General features: G+C 44.0%; 1 protein-coding gene across 6 annotated transcripts in view; it reads left to right on the top strand.

Moving 5' to 3' along the window:
• Nucleotides 1-13569, top strand: part of add3a (adducin 3 (gamma) a) — a 105553-nt gene that overhangs the window by 64172 nt on the left and 27812 nt on the right. For all 6 annotated transcript variants that reach the window (XM_087177796.1, XM_023420632.2, XM_023420636.2 and 3 more), the window contains one exon: nt 4365-4621. In XM_087177796.1, coding sequence (XP_087033922.1) covers nt 4427-4621 — 195 coding nt within the window. In that variant the 5' untranslated portion in view covers nt 4365-4426. The remainder of the gene's footprint in view (nt 1-4364; nt 4622-13569) is intronic.

Genomic DNA, 13569 nt, shown 5'->3' with positions numbered 1-13569 from the left:
GGACAGAGATAAAGTCAGAGAGTGAATAATGGACACTGATGGAGAGACATGTAGCAAACCTGAGAGACAGGGCTGGACAGAGAGATGCAGCAACAGATACATGAGTAGACATAGGTCTCCAGATTAGCTGACATGTCATCAGATGAAGATGGATAGTTGTGTTTTGTCTGAGCAGCTGGCTCTTATCCAGCTCCAAATATCAGAGGACTACTGAGGCATTATGGGTGAACACTCTGTCTCAGAGATATACTGTAAGCTCCCATAATGGAGATGAAGGAGGGAAAGTAATTCTATCAGAGGGAAATGACAAAGACTGGAATGCCTCACATGATTTTGAAGTCGGTTATTATGCCATTTATGCCCTGACTTGTATCTGTCCACTGACACATGTAAACATTTTCAGCCTAAAACTAATTTAAAACACACGATTGGTTACGTCATCACATAATTGCAAGCATGTGTTTGTACTAAGTTGATTCATCACTTAGTTGATTGACAGAAATTAAATTGGCAAATATTTTAATTATCACTTCCAAAAGATTTTCTAGCTTCTTAATTGTGAGCATTTGCTGCTTTTCCTTGCCTGAAGCGACTGTAAAATAAATATATTTGGGGGTTGGACTGTTGGCCACTTGCTTGAAGACTTCATCTTGGACTTAAGAAATTGGAATCAGCATTTTTTGTTGTTGCTATTTTCTGACATTTTATAGACCAAATAATTAAAATAATAATATTTGTACTCTGCGTACCTTACAAAATACTAAAGAATCCTGCAGAGTATGTGATGAATCTGTGTCTCCTTAACAGCCTATTGTTGTCTGGAGGTTAAGGCCAGGCTAGATGGAGGTTATGTGGCCATGACTCACACTATTCATCGGTAACTACTAGTAACCAAAAACACGTTGAGCAGTCTGCGGTTTATAGCAGTGATTGGTTCCATGGCGCTCTTTAAGTAACCGTTTATAAATGAGCAAGTTTTCATGGACAGCTTCCCCACAGATGAAGACAACTTAGGCCTGCAGCACTGCTGAACACGGGTGAGAAAGAGAGGGAGGGAGGGTCACTAAAGGTCATGGGGTGAGAGGTTGCGCTCACCTTGCCTCGGGCTGCGGACGCAGTCTAGCGCCCCTCAGTAAACACAGCCTGCCTCGTCTATCTGCCGTGTTTAATGGAGCTTAAATCAATCACAGTGCAGCACTGTCCTCTAATGCCATTTCTTTAAAGGGCAGTCGTGTCTCAAATTTCCGGCCGGTCACTCAACTCGGTCTAAACTTCTGGCATTGTTGTGGAATTTGAATGTGTTTCATTCAAGAAGAGTTTAAACCAATCACAAGCGAGCATCTGCCGTGAGCCATGAAATCTGAATTATAAACATTGATGCTGTAATACAAGGATCAAGTTTCATTCTTACTCAGATTAATTGTGCACACACACACACACACACACACACAAACACACACACGCCACCATAACTCCCCCCTCACCCTTCCAAACCTCCCAACCGTCGATCTCTCTAGATGTGACCAGACCAAGAGGGTTCGGGACGGGGACAATGATCTATTGAAAGAGACAGAGGAATGGGGAAGGGGGGTGGTAGTGGTGGTGGTTGGTGGGGGGTGGGGGACTCATGCGTCTTGTGATAGAGCAGGGACGGGATGGTGTGCTGAGAGGGAGGGTTTAGAGCTCGGAGGGGGGTGTGTAACTTTATTTTGGTGAGGCTACAGCTGTTGCACATGGCCACGCTGAATTCCACTCATTCAGCAAATTTCAGGCATGAGCTCTAACTGTCAATCACACCTTGTTAGATGTATTTTCAACTTCATGCTCGGCATTTCATTTACTTTTGAAGAGTTTGGCACTGGAGCATCTTTAAATACACGTGCACACACGCCACAGGTCTGCCTTCTTTTAATTTCTCCCGAACCTTCAGTTTTACGGCACACATCACACAATACCGCTTCCTATTACCAACCCAGCATTTTGCGGTTTGTCTCAGTCTTTGCTTTATCCCTATACCTGTTCTGTGTACAACGTCGCAGTAAGCAGAAGAGTGCAGGCAGGCAGGAGGATGAATTTAATATCAGGTTACATAACTCTGCACTGCCCAGCTGCCTTGAATTAAAGAGGATTTTCATGCGGCTTTTATCGGTTTCCATAGTATAAATCACAGCTTTAGTAGGAGGATCAGGTAGAGAGGAAGAAGTTTCCTATGTTCCTAGAGGATTCTCTGGTTTACAGATAACGCCATATAGGAAATGATGGTTGTTTGAATTGATTTGGCATTTAAAGATGTTTTAATATTGCCATGTTATAAGTGTAAGTTTGTTTTTCTTCCTTCTACTTCCTTAAAAAAGAAACTAAATGTCCGTCTTGCCACATCTAATAAAACATGGAGAACATCTGCAAAGAGGGACTGGTTCAAATTCCCAGTGGGGAAAACTTAGTGGGAAAAAGTAAGTGATAAACACACTGAGATACCAGTGAACTGTGAGCAAGACTTTGAACACCGGGCTGCTCTGTGTCCAATAGAAGAGGAAGCAGCAGTGGTTGTGCTGGAATAAATCAAAGGTCTGAATACTGGATAACTCGTCATCTGTCGAGATATTTCCTTTGGAAAACATTAAATAAATTCCAACAGTGATACGTGTCTGCTGTAACGATACTGTACATGTCAAATCTCAGCTAAGAGGGAAAAGTGGCGAGAAAAACCCAGTGAACGCGCCACATGCCAGGGTCCTCGTTCATCCACTTGGGAGGATTTCTTTTAACTCGCTGTTTGTTTGGTCTGAGGATGTCTCCTCCATACACTGAGCTGCGTCTCTCTCCACTAATCTCAACCATCTTTTTAAGTGGCATTTGACCTGAATGAGTAGCTTAGCAGCGTGTGTCAGACCAAATCACTTCTCCAACGCTCTGTTTCCCACCACATCAAGCTAACAGCAGAAAAGGCTAAAAGGGGAGAAGGAGATGGTTCTGGCAGAGTAACCTCTAAATTTTCGGCCCGCCTGCTGTCAGGTGACCACTGGGCTTTTGAAAACGGAAAGCAGCGGGATCCCTTTCTTACACTCTTTCTCTTTCTCTCTCTCTCTCTCATTCCTCTGCTCTTCAAGCCAAGACACCATCTGGTAGAGATCCCATAAGCCCCGCCTCTCCCTAATACACTACCAGCTTATGGATCCTGGAAAATGCAGTTTTATATGTCCCGTCTTTCGCCTCTCTGCCTCTTCCTGTGAATTGATCTTTTTGCCCCCACCAATGACATTCTGCGTCTCATGTTTGTTGGCCAGTTCTTTTTTTTTTTTAAAGTATATTTTTTTGGGCTTTTTTTTTTATGCCTTTATTGGACAGTATAGTGGAGAGGCAGAGAGGGGGAATGACATGCAGTGAAAGGCCGTCCGATGCGGGATTCGAACCGGGGCCAACTGCAGCGAGGACTGTAGCCTCTACACATGGGGCGCCTGCTTAGACCACTACGCCACACGATGCCCCGCGGCCAGTTCTTTTAGGGATATTTTAAAATAAAATCTGAGGAAAGGTTCAAGACAAGCGAATAATTGTAGGGCATCTTCACTTCATCTTTGGTCAAGTGAAGGTCCATGATTTTTTGAAAGTTGCTGTCACTAACTGCTGCAGTTAAAATCTGTCTTCTCTAGTTTGTCTTGCATTGTGCTTTATCACGAAGTCACAAACATAATAAACTTTGGCCTTTTTTCAAATGTATTTCCTACTGCTTTTATTGGCTGTGTTCCTTGGCCAGGCAACAAGGCATTTAGAGGGTCATTCACACTTGTTGATTTTACTTTAACAATTCCTGTATCCTGAAAAAATGTTTGTTGTTGTGCCAGCTGACCTGAGAATGAACGGTGGGAGTGGACCACGTCACCAGTCAAGGCCTGGATGTTAAAAACAAAGCTGCTCCTGTCCTCCTCGTTCGCTTTGTAGGGTTGGCGGGTCACTGTGACCTGGCTAATGCCTACGTGCTGTTGTGTCCACATGAGTGTCTACAGTGAAGGCTTTGTTGTTTGCATGGAAGTGGTTTTAAGTAGAAAGAAGGCAGCCTCATAATTAAAGTTAGCTCTTTCACATATTTGTCCCTTTGCATTTCACCTTCTACAGCAAATCTGTTTTGCATCTTGATGACTGCTTTATCTGCATACCGCAGTGTTGTAAGTGCTTTGGTTTGAATCCTGGTGCGTTTTGTTCTGTTCTCCCCCGCTCCACTTCTTGTGCTATGAAATATTGCAAAACACCTATGTGCATATGTTTTTTTCATTATGGTAGATATTAAGCTTTTCCCACTCGCCTTTTCAAATGACACGATTTGTCTTCTAACATATCCACCTCCATTGTTCTCTTCCTCTCAGGTGAGAGCCAGAGCGGGAGCCATAGAGCGAGCGAGCGAGCGAGCGAGTGAGGTGAAGCAGGCATGAGTGCGGACAGCCATCAGGGGGTGGTGACCACCCCTCCCCCATCCGGAGGAGGGACCAAGGAGCGCTACTTCGACCGGGTCAACGTCAATGATCCGGAGTACATCAGGGCCAGAAACATGTCGCCTGACCTCCGGCAGGACTTCAACGTCCTGGAGCAGAAGAAACGTGTCACACAGATACTACAGAGCCCCGTAAGTTAAAAAGCAGAAAATGTGTCCTGTCCAGAGAATATTCATTTATACCCATTTAGGGAGTTTAAACCATATAAACAAGGCAACACAACACATTTTGTTTTTCTTCTTAACTTGAACGGATTAAATTAGTGGATGTGTCACAATTTTTGGTTTCAAAGTTGGAGTAATGTATGGAATTACTTACTGGGAGGACACAGTCTAGAGGAGAGGTCAGGTGGGTCTTGTCTGCAGGTCCAGGTGCATATTCTCTCCACAAGTAGTACAGAGTCCTGTTAGGGAAATGAAAGAGGTTGGAAAGATACTTTCTCGTTGTTCATTGGATAGAGCTTCGACAGTCCGGACAGGTTGATGGGACTGATCACAGAGCGTGTTCAGAACAGATCTATAGCTCTAGGCTGCATGGGGGAGTGGTGCTGAGTTTGAGTCCATGGACCGGCTCAGGTCTTTCTGTGTGGGGTTTGCATATTCTGCCTCTGTCTGTGTTGGTTTTCTCTGGGTGCGCCTAAGTCTTTAGGTGAACTGGCTACTTACTTGTAGGTGTAAACAGGAGTATATGCGTTAGTCTATATTTCTTTGTTCCTGTGATAGACTGTTAATAAATGTGTGCTGGAATAGGCTGTAGCTTCCCACCTCTCTGAAACATGGATGGATGATAACTACCAGTTTGCCAAAGAGGAGATGTGTAATGCTTATTAAGGCCACAGCTGAGTTATCAAGATTACAGAAGACACAATGGGGAACTTGTTGCAAGAAACAAACTTTTCACCCCACTGACTAATCGTTTGGGTAATCAGTTCCCGTTTTCCCTTTTCTGTCCGTTATCATCAGTCTCAAGTGATTTCTAAATAAGCCACAGCAGTGAGTGCATCACATGTGCTTCTGTTAATGTTGTGACACTGGCCACAGTATCTCAGCAGTCAGCAGCCCGCTAAAACCCTAATATAACCACCAGCTACCACACCCTCGCTCAGGCTTACTGCACGAGCTCTCCAAGTGCCCTCCAGGCCAGCGGCTCTCACGCTGGGTCAGGTTTTGCTGAAGTAAACAACTCAGCGAGAACGGGGCAAATTTCAGCCAACACAAGTAACGCTGCTGATTCTCATGCTGAATTCTGACTGTCGCTCTACTGGTCGAACGTGATGTGATAGATGCTTTGGAGGTGCAGTTAGAGGGGTTGAGCCACATCGGGATCACACACACTAATTATTTAGCCACTTGAGTTACTGTAAAGGCAAATTATGGGGGTATTGTGCCTTTGCTGTAGGGTTTTTTTTTTGTTTGTGAGGGTCTGAACGCAGTGCAAAGATTGTGATCATAACAGGGAGGAATTCAATGATTTATCCACAGTTACTTATGCGACACAATGTCAGACTTCACACAGAAACACATCACCATACCCTCGATTTGAAGCTTTATTGAATACTTTCCATACTTCTGGATCGGTTTGTTTCCTTTTTGGCCCTGAATACACCTGCAGCCCTGTCGGGAACCCCTTCACCTAACTCTCATAATAATAGTCAGAGACAAAGTCAAGCTCATGTGAAGACAACACAGTGTTACTCTTTGTATTTCGGCCTTTGAACAGTTGCGTCACCTCGTGTGGAGATTTTACAACAAGCCCGCAGCCTTTCAGTTCAGCCTGCACAGTATTAGGAATATTTACTCTGCACTATTGACACAAGGCTGGTTTTTGACTGAAGTGCTTCTCGCTGTTTACAGTCCAATCTTACCTGTGGCGCTGCAAGGTGTGTGTGTGTACATGTCTGTACGCATTTGTAGTTTGAACTACTTTGAAGTGACAAATACACTTTGACGGGTTTAAAGTCAGCAGTGACAGATTTTTGGCAAAAGTTAGGTAAAGCAAAAAGGTTAGATGTTGCTGAGGCAATGAATATCCTGAATGCACGTTCCTCACAAGAAGAGTAACACAAGCCTGGAAGTGTGTGTGTGTGTGTGTGTGTGTGTGTGTGTGTGTGTGTGTGAGATTGATATTGGGTAGTGGCTGCTCTGAGGTTTGGCCTGTTCTTTTTTTTTTTTTAGCTTTTTAAATGTGATCCACATTCTGCACATGCCCAGTGTGGCTTTCTTGGCATGCTGCGTTTTATGCCAGATGTCTGGAAGGGCAGGAGCATGGTGCTGCTGATGCAGGTTTCTACTTGATACTCTGTGTGTGTGTGTGTCTGTCCCTGTGTATGTGTGTGTGTGAGATTAAGTACCACAAGTACAGTTAGGGTTGAGTAAATGAGTGAGTACATTTAAGGCCCCTGCTCTATGCAGACCTTTGGGCCCCCATCAAGTGTCACTGACATGTTTTGTGGTGAGTCTGGCTCTCAAGGGTGGATACAGAAATTTAGAAATGATGTTTGGGTACGAGTCGGGTTCAGTCACGTCTGCCTTTTGACGGGCGACCACATGTGTAATCAGGGCAAACAGGCGAGCTGTGACCATGGTAACAACTGCGTGATGGGCTAACACAAATTCAGTGCTTCAGATTACACTCACTGCGTCGGGCTCAGGTCAGGTTCGGACAGATAGGTGGCCTGAGCCGCGCTCTATCTGGCACAGCTGGCTACAGTTTATCCTTATCAGCGGCAGCTCCGCATGTTGAAAAGAAGCAGAGGCTGTCGGTGAGAGAGAGCAGTCGTACTGGCTGCTGAGCAAATGACCTGAGCCTGACAACGCCAGTGCAAGGCAGCGGCAGAGTTCTATCAGACATATCTCAGTTTGGATTGAGGTCACACATATTTATTGCATGCCACTGTCACTCTGCTTTTAGATGGTTGGTGAGTTTGTTTTGTAGAGCCAGCTGACCACTGGTCCTGGTCTTTGGGTTGTGTTCAAGCGCAACTTTAAAGCCATGTTCTGTTTCTAGCCAGTTCTAGCAGTGGTTGACTCTTGGCGGGTGTCATAGTAAATTACAATATTTTAAACTGAAGCCATGTTCTGGTTAAAAAAAAAACACATGAATCATTGTCATTTTATTACATTTTATTATAGCCACTCTGATTAATAATTTATTGATTTTAACAGTGGATTAAACTACCTGTGTACTGTGAAAAGTGTTGCTCATACAGACATCTCAGTGTCACTGGTCTCATCGGCTTCTTTATCCAGACACAACAGGCAGCTGTTTTCTGCAAAAAAAAAAAAAAACCCCACTGTACGCCACCTGCCCCGCAACTAATCAGTGATGGACAGAGTTAGCAGGTAGCCTGTGAACACCGTGGTGCATTTAGCCACTACACAGACCAGATACTTCCCTCGGACCAAAAACCAAAAACAGAGCTGAGAACTGAGACTCCCATTCATCAGGTGGCTAGAAACACAGCTACACACGAAGGCAACTGTTTGCTAACGTTAGCTATACAAATTTTATGAGGTGATAATACGTTGATGTCGTGTGTACAGCTTATTCTGCTGCACCCAAAAATGCCAAAAAAAAAAAAAAGAAAGAAAGAAAAACAGTTAATACCACTTTAAGTATAATTTATTGCTGTAAATTCTTCTCTTTTATACAGTAAATATCTTTGGTTTCAACTCAGTAAGGCTGTTTGTTATGACCTGTAGTAACTGTTATATCACCGACTGGATGCTATAAATTACCCAGCATCATTATTTACCACCACACCACACTGTGAGTGTCTGCTTGTTGCTCTGCATGTGTGTTATACTTGCGGTCATGCAGTGTCATGGGTTTTTTTTTTTTCCCGCTTGATGTGGTTTTGAACGCGGGCCAACCAGCTCTCAGTCAGCAGTAACAGGTGGCTCCCAGTGGGCCGCAGAGTGTTTGCAGCCCTCACATCAGGACAGTTGGCCTCACAGCGCAGATTTACTCATATTCAGCTACAACAACAACAATAACAAGTGTGTGTCACCAGCTGGACGGGGACACGTGTGCTCGTCCCCCACGGTGTCTCTCTCTCTCTCTCTCTCCTGCCATTTCTATTTCTTCTCCATCCTTCTCAGGCCGTTGCTCTCTCGTGTTCAGCTACAACAAAAACAACAATATGCGTGTCACCAGCTGGAGTCTCTCTCTCTCTCTCTCCCCCCCCCCCCCCCCCCCCCCCCCCCCCCTTCTCTCTCTGTTTGTTTTGATTCCAGTGTTATGGGACTCGTGGTGGCTCCAGATTACATGTTTTCTAGCGCTCAGATGGCAGGTTGTATTTAAGGTCGGACCAATATAGACCAGGCGGGACTGCATCAACCCAGCTGACTTCATCCGCTCGCCTCATTCATGCAGCCGTGTTTACCTTTTTAGCAGTCAAAGGCTACAACTGAACCTTGAACCCTTTCAGTGTCTTTTTTCATCATGTAGTCACTTCCATTGCCCTTGTGCCACGACAATATGCTCAGAGGCAGTGGAGGACAAGAAATGGAAAAAGACTGAAGGTAGAGTGAGAGGAGAAGGAGAGTAGGTAAAAATTAAAGGGAGTCTCTCGGATCACATAATACATGTAACAAATGCATGTTCTGCACAGTCCCTTGATGTATTCATTGGAGGAACACAGGCAGAAATATTGATCACATTGTTCTACTGAAAGCAGGTCGCGTTTTCATCTCTTTCATAGGAAATAGAGCAACAAATCCTCAAGATTTTGGATGCAGTTAATGCCATTTAAAACACTTATTGCAGTTTTTTAGTATCAGTTTTTTCTCTCACTGAACACTGAGCTTAATATTAAATTTTTTTTTTCTTTCATTATTTAAATTCACACAGAGGAGGAAGAAAGAGGAGGGAGCGAGGAGAGGGGTTTTTTAGCAGAAGGTTTTTGATGGTTGTGTCAGCTATGTTTTATAAGACATGCATGGATTGAAATTTGCCTTGAGGTGGTTTGTGAGACACACTGAGGCAGTTTTCTGTTGCATTTCATGAGCAACAAGGCGCTTGGATACAGATTTTGGCTGCAAATCCAAGTCTCATGATGTCACAGTTGGTAAATCATGATATTAATTTGTTAGTGTTAAATTCTGCAGTTAAGCCCCCCCCCCCCCCCCCCCCCCCCTCTCTTGTGTATTTCTCTATAACTGATGGTAACTGGGTTGCTGTGTCTGTATTTGCAACTCAAAACTTCAGAAGGTCAGAAGCCCTAAGAAGCTTGAGATTAAATCAGATGAAATTGAATTTGAGTTGTGCTTCCACATGCTGCTTCTATTTTCTGCATCTCCGCTCATCTCGGTCTCTCCCCCGCTATTAGGTTTTCCTCTCCTTCTCCAGCGTGGGGCACAGTTGGTTCATCATCCATAGAAATGATTTACTTAGTGGTAAATTTACTGAGCCTCATTTGCACTAGACATGTGGTTTTCAGGGGAAGTGCACATTTTCTCCTCTTCCCTCCCACTTGCCAGAGAACACAAGTGGAAAATTTATGGTGCATTGGCAGGTTCTGTTGAGAACCCCCTCGTGCGAGGCAAATGTCATGGCTGCTCTCTATTATGTTTTCCCTTTTTCTCTAAGTCCTAAGGGCTAATTTGATAGAACATTAGTGGTTGAACTCACTCCAGAGACTTTTTAATTCCGCCGTCTTTCCTCTCAGAGCCCGTGTTTAACTTTGGCATTTCACGACATCTCCTCCAGCAGTGGAGCAGTGCCCTCAGGATTAGAGGGCAACAGACTGAAATGTTACTAAGTCCACTTTAGCTCATGTGCACCCCAAAAGGATAGGACGAAAGTCAAAAGAATACCCTTGGTGCTTAGGATACAAGCCTTACACTAGATTCTCCATCTGGCGACCGACATCAACCAGAGATAGAAATTTTTTAGTCACTAAGAAAAAAAAATGTAAAGAAAGATGTCTTGGTGAAACTGGTGCATGAACATATTTGCAACTGGAGATGTGCCAATCCAATACGCCAGATCGTATCAGTGACAGTACTGACCCTATTAATTGGATTGGGTATCGACCATGACGTGACCAATCCACATTAAACACAGTTTCGGTGTCACTATAAAACTCTCAGTTACATTTGTTCAGTCATGACCAGCCTAACCTCATGTTGCCTTATATAAACATGATTCCAATGAGTTCCACACCGTGCGGCTGCTTTACACATGAGGTAAAATTTAGCACCAAATAACAGCTTGTATCGACACACAGTATATATGCATCCACACATATAACACTGATGCACTTTCCTGTCAGTTTTATTGAATGCTCTCAGTGTACACGATCTCCTGTGCTCAGCTTCTCCTTCACTTTCTGTCGGGGTGAACAAGTGCATCCCTCAAGAAAAAGGGCAGAGAGTTTATGCAGAGTAGGGAGACGCTGCAGTCGGAATCGGGGACCAATTTCACTGACGCACACTCTGAGGTTAGGTGGGGGAGATCAATAGCATTGGCAAGCTTGCAGGCAAGCACTCTCCTACTCTGTAACACTATCGCGTTGGCAGCTTGAAAGAGCAGCATTGTGCTGACGTAACTGTGGTGTGACTGAAATTGCAGCACTCACCTGGCTTGTGTGCGCTTTTGTCTTTTATTTATCTTTCTTTGTATGTAACTTTTAATTTATTGGGTCAGTTGAGATGAATGAAATTAATCACCAAGACACCTAAAAATGCAGGTCGCTGTGTTCCTCCAGGTGAACTTTGATGCAGTTTTGTAGGACTGGAAATGGAAAACACAGTGTTCATGGGTATAAGACAGTATGTTATATTTAGAAGGTAAAGCCTAGTTTAGACTTTATACACTAACAAACTACTTGACTATATGTGACTGTTGTTTTCAAGCCTTTCTTTGTTGTGTGAGCCAAAACAATAACTACATTTTTAAAATGTTCTTAATTAAACTCGCTGAGTAATCTCACATGAGGACACACAAGTGTGTTTGTGACATAACACTGAAACCGTCAGGAGCGACACACGCTTCTGTGATCAGGCCAAAAGAACAGACGTGTATGATCGGCCTTGCTCTGACAAAGTCGTAAAAGGTCCTGTCTTCCTTTCCCACAGGATAACGTGCAGCAGTTTAAGTGTCACCTGAATCTGCAACAATGAGTGCAGCAGAAACAAGAGAATTAAAACAAAAGGAAACTCCTCTGGATGTCCGATGACACAAGCTCTTGGAAGGCTAGAAACTTCCTGTTATAGTAAGAGGGCAAAGAAAAGTTTCTATTGTCCCTGAGAGGACATGAATCAGATGACCTTAAATATGCATGTGAAAAAGTATTTTTGTTCACCATCCGCCCAGCAGTGAAGTGGTGATGAAGTATTCTTGTCAGGACGCACTGGCCCTGATCTAATGTTTCCAAATAATCCTGACAGTGGAGCTTGTCTGCAGGACACCCAGACTGCCCAGTGGAAGCAACCAAAAGGCAATATTCCCTCTAAGAAAGAATAAAGTAACGTAATAACTTTGTTTTAAGATGAAGAATGTCCCGAACACTTCTTGTGTCAGATTGTGTTGTTCCCTCAGATGGACCAGTGTTTGCTTTCTCAGATCACCTTTTTGTTACTCTGCGTAAGTGGCCATGTTTTACTACTCTCTCCACTCTCAGGCGTTGTCCCCTCCACTGAGGAATTGGACAAGCTCCAGTCTGCATGTCGACTTAATACTCTGAAGACCGCCACAGTTCCACTTTGAAAGATTAGCTTCTGCCATTTTGGAGCAGTCACAGAAACACTTCCTCATTTCTCTGATTGGATCACATTTTTTCTGTGGGGATGACATGGGAAGATTTGTGTTCTTTTTCACTCCAGGGGTGAATGTGCTGTAACTGTAACGTTGTAGTGTCACCTGATTTCCTGTCTTTGGGTAGAAGTGGGGGGTGTGGTAAAAAGGCAAGAAGGCACGCCACAGCAGCTAAAAAAACACACTTGACGTGTGATATTATTTTCATTGCTGCAGATGTGGGGTTTTGCCTAAATATTAATGATACAATCCACTTTAGGCCCCAGGATTAATCTGTTTAGATGATGGGAATCAAATCCCTGCTGTCATAATCTTCTTGGGAAGCAGCAGATGCCTGCTAGTGTGTGTGTGCGTGTATGTCTGTGTGTGTGCGCGCGCGTGTGTGTGAAAGGGGTGAAAGGGGTCGCTCTAAGGGATAACCTTGCCAAAGAATTATCAAATGACTCTATAGCTCTACTGAGCTTTTTAGCGTCTTTCAGCTGATTGTTTTGGTTTACAGCCCCATAACTTTACTGTTTCAGAATATTCAAAGCGTTATTTTCAGCTGTTTTCAGTGAAAAAGCTATAGTAAACTGGCTGTACACTGTCTACCCAGCACCAAATGACAAAAAGAGAAGGTTAGCAACTAGCTGGTGAACACAGTAGCAGATATCGCCCTAAGCAGTTAATGAAGACCAATAAACTGAGCTAAAACAGAGTAAATATTGGACTTACATTCAACACTTGGCTAGAAACATGACTTCAAATGAATGCTAATGTTGCTTTGCGTCCGCTGGTTGTGTAAATAGGCAACTGTTAGCTAACAAGGTTGCTTTATTTACTTAATAGGTGATAATATGTCAGTGAGGTATTTACAGTGCGTACCACTGACCCCAGGTGGCCGAAAACAAAAAGAAAAAAGGATGCAGGTTTAGTAGCACTAGCTGATGGGAGTAGTAATTCATGTTAGCTGTGTTTTGTAAGAGCAACGAGTGTCAAGCCTGCTGACCGTGTCAAGCTCACGAGAATCCTCCAGCACAGACCCAAAACAAAGACCTTTCTACTGGACTCACACAGAATCTGCCTGAGCGTCAAGCGTCTGGCTCCATTAAACTGCGTCTTCAGCACTGTGGCTCCAATGTCAGTGTGATGGCACAACAGTCTCTGAGGCACAAATATCCAGAACAACAACACCAACAAATGAAAAACAAAAAAACCCTGACCCACCACTGTCAGACATCCGCAACAGGCCGGTCGCCAGGGTAACCTCGCCATTAGCGGTGGAGGAATGTCTGGCTGGGGTTCAGAACCAGCGGTGCTCCGGGGCTGTATGTGTCCTGAC

This window comes from Seriola lalandi, unplaced genomic scaffold, assembly GCF_002814215.2.
Source record: "Seriola lalandi dorsalis isolate HSWRI2012SDOR001 ecotype SW California unplaced genomic scaffold, Sedor1 jcf7180002054654, whole genome shotgun sequence".
In the NCBI taxonomy this organism is placed as follows: domain Eukaryota; kingdom Metazoa; phylum Chordata; class Actinopteri; order Carangiformes; family Carangidae; genus Seriola; species Seriola lalandi.
Note: the sequence above shows the minus strand (reverse complement) of the source record. Positions and strands in the feature narration are given on the sequence as shown.